Source organism: Cheilinus undulatus, linkage group 16, assembly GCF_018320785.1.
Source record: "Cheilinus undulatus linkage group 16, ASM1832078v1, whole genome shotgun sequence".
NCBI classification, from domain to species: domain Eukaryota; kingdom Metazoa; phylum Chordata; class Actinopteri; order Labriformes; family Labridae; genus Cheilinus; species Cheilinus undulatus.
Window position 1 is genome coordinate 4648459 of NC_054880.1, and position 16663 is coordinate 4665121.

The following is a 16663-nucleotide window of genomic DNA, read 5'->3' on the forward strand; positions in this document are numbered from 1 at the left end:
TCATTTAAGAAATGCTGGGAATTGATGTTTGACTTTTAGTTCAACGATTACAATACTTACTACTTTTACCACATCATTCAGAGCTACTGACATTAAGAAAACATAACTCTCATCTTGGTTCAACAATAGCTTTTATACAGTCCCACCAAAAAGGGGAAGACTTGATCTATGAACAACAATTTCAAAAGTAGCACTGTTTCTTGACTGAAATAATAGTGTGTTCAATCTCACCCTTCAGCAGAAAAAAAAATCCCAGCTAAAAAGAGATACATTTTATATCAAGTAAATAAAGAAAGAAGACTTAACATAAACAAATGTACTTAAGTATATGGATTAACTCAATCATCTTAGTTGTGTTTGACTCTTCACTCATCCAATTTCTATACAACTCACCCTTGTTGGGGGTCGTAGGGGGGCTGGAGCAGGGTACACCCTGGACTGGTCACCAGTCAATCACAGGGCTGACATATAGAGACAACCAACCAGGCACGCTCACAACTATGGTCAATGTAGAGCCACCAATTAACCTAACAAGCATGTCTTTGGTGGTGGATGCTGTCGGGCAGCCCTGTGTTTGACTCTTAACAACTAAAATCACCACATTACAAATGAGTTAAGTCTATTTAAGGATAAAGGGAATAGCAGAAGCAATTGTACAATACTGGAATACTAAAACATCAAATTCCATGTATACAATTAAACATGGATAATAACGGAGGCATTAAGAAGTTGCGCAGGTGGAAATGTATGACAACCAAGATCAGACAGTAGATGGCACTGTTGGTCCATGCAAGATTTTGATTGCAAGTTGAAAAAATTATGTTTACAGCAGTTATGAGATCTTTGGTCCAAACTCCTCCAGTCAAGCAGGACATCTACTCAGGTATTTATGAGCAACATCTGGCTCTTGCTGTGTGTGTCCAGAGAGAGAAGGCATTAACAGTTCAGATGAAAACCTTGAAAGTTCACAATCCAGGGGTCAGAGGTGAGTTGCAGTGATCGTTTCAACTCTTTTGACAAACAACTTATGGGCACTGTTATAATCCTTGATAAGTGACAACCAATCAGATATCACCAGTCTAGGGAAGATTCATTTTTGGGGAAATGCTTTTTCTGGAAATGCTGTTGCATAGAGGCATCCCTGATACTTCAGCTGACCTTCATGGAGGGCAGAAAAGTTTTCCTCCTTTCACAGAAACCATAGGGAGTCAACAGGAACTGAAACCTGGTTCATCATGACAAGAGAATCCTGCTGATGCCGCTACATGGGTTTTTACGTGTGTCACATTTCCTTTTTGGATAAATCTCTCAACACATTGAGAGTGGCTGAAGGGGATTTCACTGGTATGAATTAGCATATATCAGGTCAAAGCGAATTGATGGGTATATCTCTTGCCTCACTCAGAGCAGACAAAGGGTTTCTCTCCTGTGTGAAATCTCATGTGAGCAGTTAAACCTGCTTTTCTGCTAAATCTCTGACCACACTCAGAGCAGACAAATGGTTTCTCTCCTGTGTGAATTCTCATGTGAACAGTTAAATATTCTTTTAGGATAAATCTCTGACCACACAAAGAGCAAACGAAAGGTTTTACTCCTTTGTGAGATTTCATGTGTCTCATCACACTGACTTGATGTGAAAATCTCTTACCACACTTAGTGCAGGGAAAGGGTTTTTGCTTAGTATGAACTACCATGTGTCTTGTCAAACCTAGTTTACGGGAGAATCTTTGGTCACACAGAGAGCAGACAAATGGTTTCTCACCTGTGTGAATTCTCATGTGACTCTTTAAATTTCCTTTAATGGTAAATCCTTGACCACACTCAGAGCAGACAAATGGTTTCTCTCCTATGTGAATTCTCATGTGAACAGTTAAACCTCCTTTTTGGGTAAAGCTATGACAACACACAGAGCAGACAAAAGGTTTTACTCCTTTGTGAGATTTCATGTGTTTCATCATACTGCCTCTACGAGTAAATCTCTTACCACACTCAATGCAGGGGAAGGGTTTTTGTTTAGTATGAACTACCATGTGTGAGGTCAAATGTCCCTTCCAATTAAATCTTTTTCCACAAACAGAGCAAGCAAATGGTTTCTCTCCTGTGTGAATTCTCATGTGAACAGGTAGATATTCTTTTTTGGTAAATCTCTTACCACACTTAATGCAGGGAAAGGTTTTTTCTTTAGTATGAAGTACCATATGTGTGGTCAAAACGCTTTTACGGGAAAATCTCTTGCCACACTCAGAGCAAGCAAATGGTTTCTCTCCTGTGTGAATTCTCATGTGATCAGTTAAACTTCCTTTTACTGTAAATCTCTGACCACACACAGAGCAGACAAAAGGTTTTACTCCTTCATGAGATTTCATGTGTCTTATCATATTGTCTCGCCGGGGAAATCTCTTTCCACATTTGGAACAGCTGAAGGGTTTTTCTTTGGTATGAACAACCATGCGTCTTACCACACCCATTTCACCCTTACATCTTTCTCCACACTCTGAGTAGATGTACAATCTCTTTGGAATCTTTGCGCTCGTTTCTGTGCTTTCCCCGACTGACTTTAAACCTGACTGGTGTTCTGTCATCTCCCTCCAATCAGCACTGTCATCAGTCTCTGGATCAGAAGAGTCTTCAGTCTTGACCTCAGAATGCTGTTGTAAATCTCTCTCTGGATCAGAGTACCTGGCTGACTCTTTGGTTTGTTTTTCATAATGCTGTAAAGACTGAGGTTCCTCTTCATCATTTTCACTCTTCACAGGGACAGGAACAAAAGTGAACTTGATGACGTCATCTTCTCGAATTTTCTCGTTCTCTTGATTGCTCCATGGCTCCTCAGGTTCATCTTTAATTTTCAGATGCTCACTCCTCTCCTGCTGCTCAGGGCATGCCACTTCTTTATTCACTGACAGCTGATGGACCTCATCAGGAAAAACTAAAATAGAGAGACACATCGTAAGATAAACTGATTTTATTTTAACACAAAATGTCTTAAAGTAATGAATATTTTACTTTGTCAAGGCCCCTCCCCACTTCTTTACATCTCATTATATCAATCAAAAAATGTTTTTCATCTAGAGACAAGTCTTCATCTCAACAGTCCACAAAAACAGCTGGTCCTGACTGTGCTGTTTTGACCACTGATTCTTTCATTGTACTTTGGAAGTTTCCTCACTGGTCAGAGAAGAAAGCAGAACACTTTGGGCCCAATCTCAATAAGATCAAAACTATCAGAGATGGAAGAGGAGACGCTGAAAGAAATGAAAATATGTGACAAGAATTAAAGAGTTGGAATGCAATGAATCGCTGGTGCTGTTTACAAAATTTGGTGACATCTGTCGACAATGGATTTAATTTATGATCATTTATTGGATATGCTTTTCAATTCTGAACATGTTCACTGCATTGTTTTCCAGTGCAGAGATTGATGAGGAGTGAGCCATCTCACCTCCTTACAATCGTTGCTCAGAGTTGCATGAAAATAAGTGACCGTGACGCCACACTGAAAGTAAACTTATCAATACAGTGAAGGCAAATGCAACATCATCGTGCCCCAAAAGGTATAAACTCATGAGCATTAACGGTCATGGCTGTTAATAAAAGTCTTAAACTTCTGCTGCAGAGTTCTGATGAAAGTCTAGAAGCAAAGCAGAGACTTGTATATTGCCACCATTCAATATGTTCTTCATGATGTGTGCTGCTGACCTCTTGGCCAGGTCACCCTTGTGAAAGAGATCTTGATCTCAATGGGTTTTAATCTGGTTAAATAAAGGTTAAATAAAAAAAATAAATTGTCTCCTGCAACACCAAAATAAACTTTGGAGCTAACCCCACTGTTTTGGCCCATTATCCGACACAACAAAAGTCCTGTTGTTGTTTTTCTTCAAGTGCTTTAAGTTTGAATGCCCACAACAGAAACTGTAGTGCTTACACTAAACATTACATTTGTTGACGCTCTCTGCTGTCTGTAAGTAAAGCCAGCACAACATTTAAATATGTTTAGTTTCACAAAAGATCTCAGACGGGGTGCAAGGTTTTGTCTGTTCTGAGGTTTTCAAAATTAGATTTGCAAATAGTAATATCAAGATAAAGCACTTAATAAACAGTTTATATAATGGTCTTTTGGTAAGAAAAACACGTGAAGAGCCACTTCCTTAAGTTACATACATCAGCACAGAAAAGGGACTAATGCAATCACAGCTGTGAGCCTGAATGGTGGATTAGAATGCAGAGTTTTGGTCTGAATGGTGGACTAGACTGCAGGGCTTTGTCCATCGTCTGCATGCAGGATTGGGGAATTTTGTGTCGGTTTGCTTCACCCTTGATAAGAAAAATAATAATTTTATAATCAGCAATAGTAAACATAACACAGAAAACATTTCAGGACTTTCTATACACTTTAAAATAATGAGTATTACATAATTTATGTATGTTTGATTTATTAGTAAAAGAGTGAATGAAGTCCTTTTCAAAAAAACTGCTTAATTTGACTTTATGTAAGTTAGATTTTTATGCTTTCTGCATACAGTTTTATAAGAAATCCAATAGAAAAGTCTATTTTTATCATCAAACTAGTGTCATTAGGGGCAAAATTAAAAACAGCTTTGGAGAAATATCATGATATATACCATGTATCGGGATCTAGCAAAAAATATACTGAATTATCATTTATAGGCCATATCGCCCAGCTCTATGTGATAGAGTTTATATTTAATATTTTGTAAGAAGGTTTAAAAAAATACCTTTTTAAAGAACTGGATTTTCTAGCTATTATTTCAGATATCAGACTTAGTAAACCGAGAGCTTATGACATGAGTCCTCTTATTGAATGTAACCCTGTAGGTTGGGTTACAATGGACCAGGGCCGTCTTCTGTTCAGATGTTGGTCCCAAACAAAGGGCAAGAAAACATTGGCATTACACAACATGGACATAAACACAACATGAACATAAACACATAAAGGAGGAAAAGGAGAGGGTAGGTGTGAAATGTCACATTTTTGTAAGTGAAACCCGACGCAAGGATCAGACGGATTGACAAACTCACAGTGTAACACAGATACTGCTATATTTTACATTAGTAGTCTTATTGATTAGCAGCGTGATTGAGTTTCATTCAGGCAGTGAAACTAGAATGTTGTTGTATACATCTAAACAGAACCACCAGTTAACATTCTATTCTGCTCTGATCTAGTCTTGTGTGCAGCAAACTATGAACAACAATAAATCCTCAAGTAAAGAAAAGTTAGTAGCATATGTTGTTATTTTTATTATTATTTAAAAATTATTATTAATTAAAACTAAATGATATTACATAAAGGCATACATACAAACATAGTGTTGACAGACTACAATAACAACTTAAATAAACCAACGTAAACAGAGGTACAGCAGAGACATAATATAGGGTAAGCGTACCCATTAAGCCCAGGCACCATTTAAGCCCACTTGAAACTTTGAAGTCAATTTAAAAAAAAAGAGGGGCCTGTCTAATGTTATACATTATTTTGTCCAATCACACAATTTCTTAATTAAATGTCAGTTTTTGTTTGACACCAATCAATTTGTCGATACTGAAAAAGGCCCGCCTACATCCATGCAGTCTCAAAGAGGCTCAGATAAAGTCGCCTCAACACTTTGGTGTTTTTGGACCCCTCAGAAAAAACCTCTTTTCAACTATTTTCAGCCACTGACTTGGTAAATACATTCATATTATTTAATTTAAGGGATTATTGATTTGTTTTTTTGTGTATAAACAAGTAGTTTTTTTTTTGTCATTTCTTACCATTTAGTTTTATGTGAAAAGATGAGTTATGCTAGCTAGCGTAGCAAGCTAATCACTAGTCTATACATGTAGCCCTACTGATAGATACACTGCTTAAAGATTAAAAATGACAAGTACATAAACTAAGTCTTCTCTGATTCATTTTACATAAATCTTCAAATTAAGACACAAAAAAGGGTTTGGGTGGGTGAAATATTTTCAAAAAATGTCTTTTTTCCAAGGTGGGCTTAAATGGTACAGTGACCCAAAAAAAAACAGCTAGTGTAAGCTAACTTTGAACAAGAATTCCTTGATAATTCAGAAAGTTTGGCAAAAGAGGGATAACATATGATGGAAGGTTTTACAGCATATTTAGGCTATAGGCATTTCTTTACATATTTATTTCATTTTGGTGAGAAAATATTATCATTATTTCCCTGGAGGTCACTGTAGAACCATTTAAGCCCAGTGTGTTCCATTTAAGCCCATCTTATGTGTTTAAATAGGAAAGAATGACATTTTTGATAGCTTTTCACTGTAATCCTGTGTTAGATGTTGTTATACCTCACTAACTTCATTAACACCAGTACATCACAGATCACACACTGCCCAGAAGAACTGTTATGTCAGTTAATTTTGCATAATAATTTGTTTACAGTGAGAAAAATGCCAACAAAAAGGAAGAATTACAGCAACTGTCCTAAAATCATCATTGTTACAAGCCAAACATTAAATCCAAGTTCAATAAGTTATTGTTGATGCACTGTAATGTCATTCAATACTTTTAAAAACAAATACATTTTTAAATTTTGTCAATATTGAATCAAATTTTGTAAATATTAGATAAAATGTTCAATGAAATGTTAAATACTGAAGCCAATAAAAATTAGTTTTAGGCCTACTTAGTCATGTTTGTGGTGGTCCATTTTTACAAGCCAAACATTAAATCCAAGTTCAAAAAGTAAATTGTGTTTAATGTTACTGAATGAATATGTGTTTACTACCTGAAAAATATAATAATTTTTTATATTTCTGTCAATAAATTTGGTTGTGGGCTTATTTGGAACACAGATGGGCTTAAACGGTACTTCGGTACCAATTAAGCCCATGCCAGACTTTTGACTTTATTCATAAAATTTCTGTAACTTGTTCTTTAAAATATGCAGAAGTTAATAAATGGACTTTCAAATGAGAGATTAATTCTTCATTTTAACAAATGATTATGTTTATAAACCATCTTATTATCTATGAAAAATACGTAAACTTAGATTTTGGTGGGCTTAATGGGTACACTTACCTTATAATGTATACACATAATAATACATCGAGGCTTACAAAACAAAACAAAACAAACAAACAAACAAACAAACAAAAATACTAATTTATGAAGGACTAAAGAATTTGTTATATACAGTATTTCTAAGGGTTTGTTTCTGTTCCAGACGGTTAAAGATCTGATATAATTATTCAAATCAATTAAAAATACTTTGAAGAGGGGGTGGCTATTTTCAGCAAATTTCATTTTGTGGATGTGGTATTTTCTCAGTATGATAAAGAGATTTATTATAAATTCCAATTGTTTGTTTTGGTGATTAAAATTAATTACATTACTCTGATAATTGAGGTTGATTATTTTAGGGGTTTTTGAGCAATAAATTGATCCAATTGTTTCCAGAAGTTGTAACATGGGCTGCATTCATAAAACAGATGTTTTAAGTTTTCTACATTGTTTTGGCAGAAGGTACAGTTTGGAGATTTATCTATCATTTTGGAAATGTGTAAGTTGGTAGAATAAATATTATAAAAAATTTTTCATTGGATTTGTCGAACTTTGTTGTCTATACAGTATTTGAAAGTTAGAAGCCAGGCTGCATCCCATTCTGTGTCAGCAAATTGAGCGGACCAGCAGGCCTTGCCAGCAGGGTAAGACCGTTCTGGAATTTGAAGGGTCCTCCTGATATGTTTATTTGGTGCATTTTTTATCTTTATTATCAATTCCATTAATTAAGAGATATTCAGCTGTGTAACTTGGTATTTTTCAATAGTTCCCTGATACCTTTTGGAATACTTTTGATTACATAGTAAAATTCTTGAGAATTTATAAGAAAATTAAATTTGTTTAAAAAAACCTCACATTTCATAACTTCCCCTCCTTCCTCAAACAAGTCTTGTATTTAAGTAACATTTTTGTCCATCCATTTTTTCAGTTGTAGCAGATGTTGTTACTCACACTAATAAGGTCTGACTGGCGTCATTATTAGAGTTCACTCATCATAAAAAAATCCTCTCACACATTTAATCATCGAACAACAGTCAGCAACGATTTCTGCAGACCTGGGAACAAAGCAATATTGTTATCTGGAGCTAGCCAAAGCTAACAATGTGCTGCATGTAGCTGTGAAAGTTAGCTAAAGGCTCAGCTCTCAGAAACATTTACTGGAAACAAGTTTAGAGAAGAAGAAAGAAAACAAACCTGGAAGAGTCTGAAAGCCGGACATTTGACAAACATCCAAGAGTCGAAGAAGGACGAGAAAAGTTCACCCTGAACGATCATACAGAACACTGGAGCATCCAAACACGCCAACAGTGCTCGGCAGGAAAAGCCCTCATGACCCGGAAACAAAGACGCGACCTCAGGCCCACACTTCCGGCCCTTCAGAATAAAGCTTCGAACATCCTGCCCTGAGACCGGAACGCATGGCAGGATTCAGATCAGCCGATATTTACAAAAGAAATACCAGATAGTTCATGTCTTAATCTCATAATGCTGGCACTAAAACAAAAGATTTTATTTTGTCATGATTTTATATTCTGATGTTGTCATACCTCTAGAAAAATGTCTCAAAATACATTTAGGTTATTCTCAAGTTTCTCACAACATGCATGGTTTATATGGCTTTTAGAAATATCAATAATAATAATAATAATAATAATAATAATAATAATAATAATAAATTTATTCAACCACCTGCCATAATATACTTATGAATTCTCTTCAAAAAAAAAAAAAAAGAAAAAAAAAATCCAAACTTAAAATATCATTGTTTTCTTTTTGGAGCTAAATCTTTTATCAAAACCACTTTATAAGTAAATCACTCATTATTATTCTTGTTATTAAGACACAGAGACAAAGACTGAAGTGATGCTCTGTACCAGCACCTAAAAAATTGTCTCCAGGTAGAGGAAACATGCCAAACATGGTTAAACAGATCCACCTCTCCCTCTTAATTTGAGAGTGATTGATGCAATTCATTCTAAGATTACAACACTTACTACTTTAAATTACCACATCATTCAAAGCTACTGACATTAAGAAAACATAACACTCATCTTGGTTCCACAATATCTTTTGTACACTTCCACCAAAAAGGGGAAGACTTGATCTATGAACAATTTCAAAAGTAGCTCTGCTTCTTGACTGAAATAATAGTGTGTTCAATCTCACCCTTCAGCAGAAAAAAAAATCCCAGCTCAAAAAGAGATACATTTTATATCAAGTAAAGAAAGAAAGAAGACTTAACATAAACAAATGTACTTCAGTATATGGATTAACTCACTCATCTTAGTTGTGTTTGACTCTTCATCCATCTAATTTCTATACCCCTCATCCTGTTGGAGGTCGCAGGAGGGCTGAAGCAGGGTACACCCTGGACTGGTCACCAGTCAATCACAGGGCTGACATATAGAGACAACCATCCAGGCATGCTCACACTCACACCTACAGTCAATTTAGAGCCACCAATTAACCTAACAAGCATGTCTTTGGTGGTGGATGCTGCTGAGCAGCCCTGTGATTGACTATTCATAAATAAAATTACCACATTATCAATGAAAAAAGTTTATTTAAGGATAAAGGGAATAGCAGAAGCGATTGTACAATACTGGAATACTAAAACATCAAAGTGCATGCTACACAATTAAACAGGGATAATAAAGTGATTAAAACATTGAAAGTATTTTCAACCAAAACATTAAGGCACTAAGAAGTTGCGCAGGTGGAAATGTATGATAACCAAGATCAGACAGTAGATGGCAATGTTGGTCCAAGGAAACTTTTGATGGCAAGTTGAAAAAAAAATATGTTTATAGCAGTTATGAGATCTTTGGTCCAAACTCTTCCAGGCAAGCAGGACATGTACTCAGGTATTTATGAGCAACATCTGGTACTTCCAGTGTGTGTCCAGTGAGAGAAGGCATTAACAATTCTAAGGAAAACCTTGAAAGTTTACAATCGAGGGGTAAGAGGTGAGTTGCAGTGACGGTTTTAGAACTTTAGACAAACAACTCATGGGAACAGTTAAAATCCTTGATAAAAGAAAAAAATCAGATATCACCAGTCTTAGGTAGTAATTGTCATTGGGGACTTGTTCACAGTCACATTTCCTTTTGGGGTAAATCTCTCACCACACTGAGAGCGGCTGAAGGGTTTTTCTCTGGTATGAAATTGCATACGTCTGTTCTAACTCACTTGATGGGTATATCTTCCGCCACACTCACAGCAGACAAAGGGTTTCTCTCCTGTGTGAATTCTCATGTGACCAGTTAAACCTCTATTTCAGGTAAATCTCTGACCATCATCGGAGCAAACCAAAGGTTTTCCTTTGTTGTGAGATTTCATGTGTTTCATCATACTGCCTCGATGGGGAAATCCCTGACCACACTCAGTGCAGTGGTACGGTTTTTCTTTAGCATGAACTACCATGTGTGTGGTTAAACCTTTTTTACGTGTATATCTTTTTCCACACTCAGAGCAAGCAAATGGTTTCTCTCCTGTGTGAATTCTCATGTGAGCAGTTAAAGTTCCACTTTGGCTAAATCCCTGACCACACTCAGGGCAGACAAATGGTTTCTCTCCTGTATGAATTCTCATGTGAACAGTTAAACCTTCTCTTCGGGTAAATCCTTGGCTACACACAGAGCAAATAAAAGGTTTTACTCCTTTATGAGTTTGCATGTGTTTCATCGTTCTGTCTCTATGGGAAAATCTCTTACCACACTCAATGCAGGGGAAGGGTTTTTGTGTTGTATGAACAACCATGTGTGTGGTCAAATGTCCCTTCCAATTAAATCTTTTTCCACAAACAGAGCAAGCAAATGGTTTCTCTCCTGTGTGAATTCTCATGTGAATAGCTAAACTTGTTTTTTGGGGAAATCTCTGACCACATTCAGAGCAGACAAATGGTTTCTCTCCTGTGTGAATTCTCATGTGAGCAGCCAAACTTGTTTTTTGGGGAAATCTCTGACCACACTCAGAGCAGACAAATGGTTTCTCTCCTGTGTGAATTCTCACATGAGTAGCTAAATTTGATTTTTGGGTAAATCTCTTGCCACAAACAGAGCAGACAAAAGGTTTTTCACCTGTGTGAATTCTCATATGATAAGTCACACTTTTTTTTCTTGTAAATCTCTGACCACACACAGAGCAGGGGAAGGGTTTTTCTTTGGTATGAACAACCATGCGTCTAATCACACCCTTTTCACCCTTAATTCTTTTTCCACACTCTGAGTAGATGTACAATCTCTTTGGAATCTTTGCGCTTGTTTCTGTGCTTTCCCCAACTGACTTTGAACTTGACTGGTGTTCTGTCATCTCCCTCCAATCAGCACTGTCATCAGTCTCTGGATCAGAAGAGTCTTCAGTCTTGATCTCAGAATGTTGGTGTAAATCTCTCTCTGGATCAAAATACCTGGCTGACTCTTTGGTTTGTTTTTGAGGATGCTGTGAAGACTGAGGCTCCTCTTCATCAACTTCATTCTTCACAGGGACAGGAACAAAAGTGAACTTGGCGATGTCATCTTCCAACTTGTGAGTTTGCTCATTCTCTTGATCACTCCACATATCCTCATGTTCATCTTTAATTTTCAGATGCTCACTCTTCTCCTGCTGCTCAGGGCATGCCGCTTCTTTACTCACTGACAGCTGATGGACCTCATCAGGGAAAACTAAAATACAGAAACACATCGTAAGAAAAACTGATTTTATTGTAACACAACAGTCTCAAGTAATGAATGAGATTTAAGTTACTCAAGGCCCCTCCCCACCCCTTACATCTGATTATATTAATAAAAATATTACAGCTGGTCTTGACTGTGCTCTTTTGACCACTGATTCTTTTATTGTACTTTCTAAGTTTCCTCACTGGTCAGAGAGGAAAGCAGAAAGCTTTTGGCCAAATCTCAAAATGATCAAAAGAGGAGATTAAAGAGGAGATGCAGATAGAAATGAAAACGTGACAAGAATTAAAATACAACATAATACAATACAATAACTTTATTTATCCCTGAAGGGAAATTCATTTGTCTGGAGTCTCATCTGTTTATGGTAGAATTATATAGTCTTATTGCTGATGGTATGAAAGATCTTCTATATCTTGCTGTCCTGCAGCGAAGAGAGAGGAGCCGTCCACCGCCGTTGTTTCTTTGGTCATTTAGGGAGATATGAAGTGGATCCATGTTACTCAGAATGGCCTCCACCTTCTTCGTTGCGCATCTGTCCACCTCATCCTCCAGTGAGTTCAACTTGATTCCGACCACAGAGCCAGCTTTTTTCACCAGTTTGTTCACATGCCTTGCATCCTTGTGTCTTACACTGCCTGCCCAGCAGACTGTAGCATAAAACAGAACACTTACCACCACAGACTGATAAAACATCTGCAGCATCTTACTGTAGATGTCTATTAATTGGAGTCTTCTCAGGCAAAAGAGGGGGCTCTGCCCCTTTTTGTAGATGGAGTCTACATTTCTAGACCAGTTCAACTTATTATCCAGGTGTACACCTAAATATTTATACCATGTCACCACCTCAATGTCCACGCCACAAGTGTTCACTGGTTGAAGAGGGAGTTTGGATCTGTGGGAATCTATGATAATTTCCTTTGTCTTTGAGGTGTTGAGTAGGAGGAATTTGTTGTGACTCCAAACACTGAAGGCACTTATTAGATCCCTGTATTTGGCTTCTTGTCCATTTCTGATACATGCCACAATAGCAGTGTCATCTAAGTATTTCTGGATGTGGCAGGACTCAAGTGCTGTATTTGAAGTCTGATGTATACAGTGTGAGCCAGGGCTGTCCCTTGTGGAGCCCCTGTACTGCTCATTAATGTCCCAGAAACACAGTTCCCCAGCCTGAAAAACTGTGGCCTTCCTGTCAGGTAATCTGTGATCCAAGAAACACAGGATGGATCCGCTCCCATCTCCATGAGCTTGTCTTTGAGTATGGTGGGTTGGATGGAGTTGAATGTGTTTGAAAAATCAAAGAACATGGTTCTCACATAAACTCCAGGTTCCTCCAGATGAGACAGGGCATGGTGAAGCATGAAGAGGGTGGCATCATCCACTCCAATGTGTTTTTTGTATGCAAACTGCAGGGGATCGAGTTTGTCTTTGACCTCAAGCCTCAGTAGACATAAAATCAGATGCTCCAGAGTTTTCATGATGTGTGAAGAAAGTGCAATTGGTTTGTAGTCTTTAAGTTCAGCCGGACATTTTATTTTTGGTACCGGTACAATACAGGATGTTTTCCACAGAGCAGGCACCCGCCCCACCTGTAGACTCAGGTTGAAGATCCTGTGGAGAGGTTGACACAGTTGCACTGCACAGTCTTTAAGCTGCCTTAGACACATCACCATCTGGGCCAGTTGCCTTCCCAAAGCAAAGTCTCCCAAGCTCCAACCTCACCCCTGTCTCTGTGACAGAGAAGCGTACAGGTGCTGGAAGGGAAGTGGCTGCAACAGTAGAGACATGTGTAGGAGACAGAAAAGGAGAAGGAGGAGCTGCAGTGGAGATTTCCATATGTTGAGGAGAAGAAGGAGGAGCAGCAGTGGAAGTAGGTGTGTCCACAGTGTCAAATCTGTTGAAGAACAGGTTGAGTTCATCAGCTCTTTCCACATCACCTACTATTGGCTGTATTTTCTTTTTTATTGTTGTGATCAGAGATGGTACTGATTTCTCTCCACACATCACGGATGTTGCTGTGTTGAAGATTCCTCTCTGTCTTCTTTTTGTATTCCAGCTTTGCCATCTTCAGTCTCCTCTTCAACTCATGTTGCACTTGTTTGAGCCGTTCTTTGTCACTGTCTCTAAAAGTGTTTATAACAGTAACTATTAACAGGATCGCTTGATCCAGCCCATGCCGTGTCATTTATGAGCATAAAGCAGAAAGCATACAGCTTTTATTTACGGAGATGAGAGGGAAAAGCTCTTAATTACCAGCAGGAACAACCAGTAGTCAATATTACATGTTGTTTGCACATAAGTACAAACCAAAGGTTGCGCTGGACTGTTTTTGTTGTCCGTCACTCCTTTAAAATCCCGCTGGATCCATCCTGACAGAGAGCTTCATACAGCACACACTCGTCACAGCGCTGAGAGAAGTTGGAGAGATGGAGAGCAACTTTTTAATTCTGTTTCTGTTATAACCTGTGAGTAGGCTACAAATGTATGCCTTTATCTGTTATATTTCCATGACTGATATCATGGAAACTACGGTTAAAGTGAGGTTTCAGAGGGAGAGAGAGAGAGAGAGAGAGAGGAGGGTTGGGTGGGGTGAGCAATCAAGAGAGAATAAAGCAACAGGCCCTGATCTGAGCCATCATTCACCCATCTCTTTGTTATATTTCCATGGTTGAAATCCACATGATAAATGAGCAAACTTTGGTGTTTAAAGTGAGGGTTTAGTGGTGAGCAAGTGAGGTGGAAGCAGCGGGAACTGTTTTCAATCATCGGTCACCTTGGACACATGAAATTTCGCATAAAATCGAACCTGTTACGAAAATAACGGAAAATAAAATGACAATTTTGGCATCAGTGTGCAGACACGATTAGACCAACATGAAACAGGCTAATTGTGCAAAGGCCTCTACATGCTGCATTGCAATATGTGCGCTAATAACAGGAAGAAAGACCAGAGAAAGCAACTGCTAGAAATTATGTTTTGAGCAGACCAATCACAGCCCTTGCGGTCCACATTGCATAGTTAGGATTTTCTGGAGGTGGGCATCAGGCTACGGCTTAGGGGTCCGCGTCGATGAAGAGGGCTACACGTAGCTACGCTGTCAACTCAATGCAGAAGCAAAAATCAGGCTTAACGCTAACGTGAACACTTTAAGGAGATAATAAAAGGAGATGATACTACACAGCCTGCCGACAGGTGAATTAAACTGACCGTGGGAGTTGATGCAGTGAGGGAGGGCAGAGCAGACACTCAGCAGTGCCACTTAAATACAAACAGCCTGCAACTCTGTGACAAGTTGATGTGGTGTTCCTGAGCGTTAATGCTGTAAAATATCAGAAAATATCCCATTCTGCTAGCTTTGTGTGCTTATCTACCTGTAATTCCTAGAGCTGCATTGCTTCTGTCAGCAGCAGCACGTCTCTTTCTATCAGCCAGCTGCAAACTTCGCTTCTGCCCCCTGACCAGCATCTTGGGGTGATAACCGACCAGGGTGATCTTAGTTCAACAAACGCTTTCGATCAATTAATCGACTAATCGAATTGAAGCTGTCAGCCCTAGTCTCTACAGAAGTTGATGTACTCAGTAAAACAATCGACCTGTCTGTCAATGGTCATACTGTCCTCATCTGTTTCCAGCAGCACATTCCAGTCTGTTGATTGAAAGCAGTCCCCTAGAGCTTCACTAGCTTGAGGAGTCCATTTTCTGATTTTGACTCTAGTTGCAGGCTGCTTCAGTACACAAGGTTTGTAACAGGTCTGCAGATAAAACAAGTTATGATCTGACCTGCCCAGTGGTGGTAAGGCAGTAGCTCTGTAAGCTTCTTTGACATTGGCATACAGCAGGTCTAGGGTTTGGTTTTCTCTGGTAGGGCAGTTAACAAACTGTGGAAATCCAGTCAGGTGAGAGGAGAGGGTGACATGGTTGAAGTCCCCTGATATTATTACAACTGCCTCAGGATGTTGAGTCTGTATCCTAGCAACAGTATCATGCAAAATATCACATGGAACCAAATCAGTTGCCTTAGCTGGGATGTATACAAGTATTGTTATGATATGACTGAACTCCCTTGGAACATAATATGGCCGAAGGGCAACTGCCAACAGTACAATATCTGTACAACACAACTTCTCCTTGACAGTTATGTGTTAGGAGTTACACCATCTCTGGTTAACAAATAAAGCCAGACCCCCTCCTTTCTTCTTGCCACTAGCTTTAGCAACTCTGTCTGACCTTATCAGAGTGAAGACAGGTAGATCCACAATCTTGTGTGCAGCAAACTATGAACAACCAAAAATCTTCAAGTAAAGACCAGTTAGCAGCAGAGGTTGTGGTCCAACTAATAAGGTCTGACTGGCGTCATAATTAGAGTTCACTCATCATAAAATAATCCTCTCACACATTTAGTCATCGACCAACAGTCAGCAACGATTTCTGCAGACCTGGGAACAAAGCAATATTGTTATCTGGAGCTAGCCAAAGCTAACAAAGCTGTAAAAGTTAGCTAAAGGCTCAGCTCTCAGAAACATTTACTGAAAACAAGTTTAGAGAAGAAGAAAGAAAACAAACCTGAAAGAGTCTGAAACCCGGACATTTGACAAACATCCAGGAGTCGCAGAAGGAGGAGAAAAGTCCACTCTGAACGCTCAAACACGCCAACGGTGATCGACGGAAAGAACGTTCATGACCCGGAAACAAAAACGCGACCTCAGGTACACACTTCCGGCTTTCAGAATAAAGCTTAGAATAGCCTTTGCTGAGAACGAAACACGATTCAGAAAAGCCGATATTTACAAAACAGGTATCAGATTGTCCCTTAAGCTCATAATGCTGAAACTAAAACTAAAAATTTTATTTAGACACGATTTTATATTCTCATAATAATAAATAAATAAATACAGAATTTATTCGATCACCTATCATAAGAACAAGTAAAGATGAATACAGTAAAATTCT

At 38.4% G+C, this 16663-nt stretch overlaps 2 protein-coding genes across 4 annotated transcripts in view; both read right to left on the bottom strand.

The window, feature by feature from the left end:
* The window catches only part of LOC121523793 (gastrula zinc finger protein XlCGF57.1-like), a 33165-nt gene that overhangs the window by 11249 nt on the left and 5253 nt on the right, over positions 1–16663 (bottom strand). The window contains exons 1-2 of one of the 3 annotated variants that reach the window (XM_041808838.1): positions 8231–8357; positions 202–2929 (exon numbers count right to left, since the gene is read on the bottom strand). The exons of 1 other annotated variant lie outside the window; for it this stretch is intronic. In XM_041808838.1, coding sequence (XP_041664772.1) covers positions 1398–2929; positions 8231–8255 — 1557 coding nt within the window. In that variant the 5' untranslated portion in view covers positions 8256–8357 and the 3' untranslated portion in view covers positions 202–1397. Of the gene's footprint in view, positions 1–201; positions 2930–8230; positions 8358–16663 lie in introns of those variants that run through there. One more of the 3 variants, XM_041808837.1, reaches the window with a different exon arrangement.
* Positions 9620–16372, bottom strand: LOC121523820 (oocyte zinc finger protein XlCOF20-like). Its single transcript, XM_041808872.1, has 2 exons — positions 16277–16372; positions 9620–11700 (listed from the first exon to the last, which is right to left on the bottom strand). Exons 1-2 carry the CDS (start codon positions 16299–16301, stop codon positions 10313–10315), a joined length of 1413 nt encoding a protein of 470 aa, XP_041664806.1. The 5' UTR covers positions 16302–16372; the 3' UTR covers positions 9620–10312.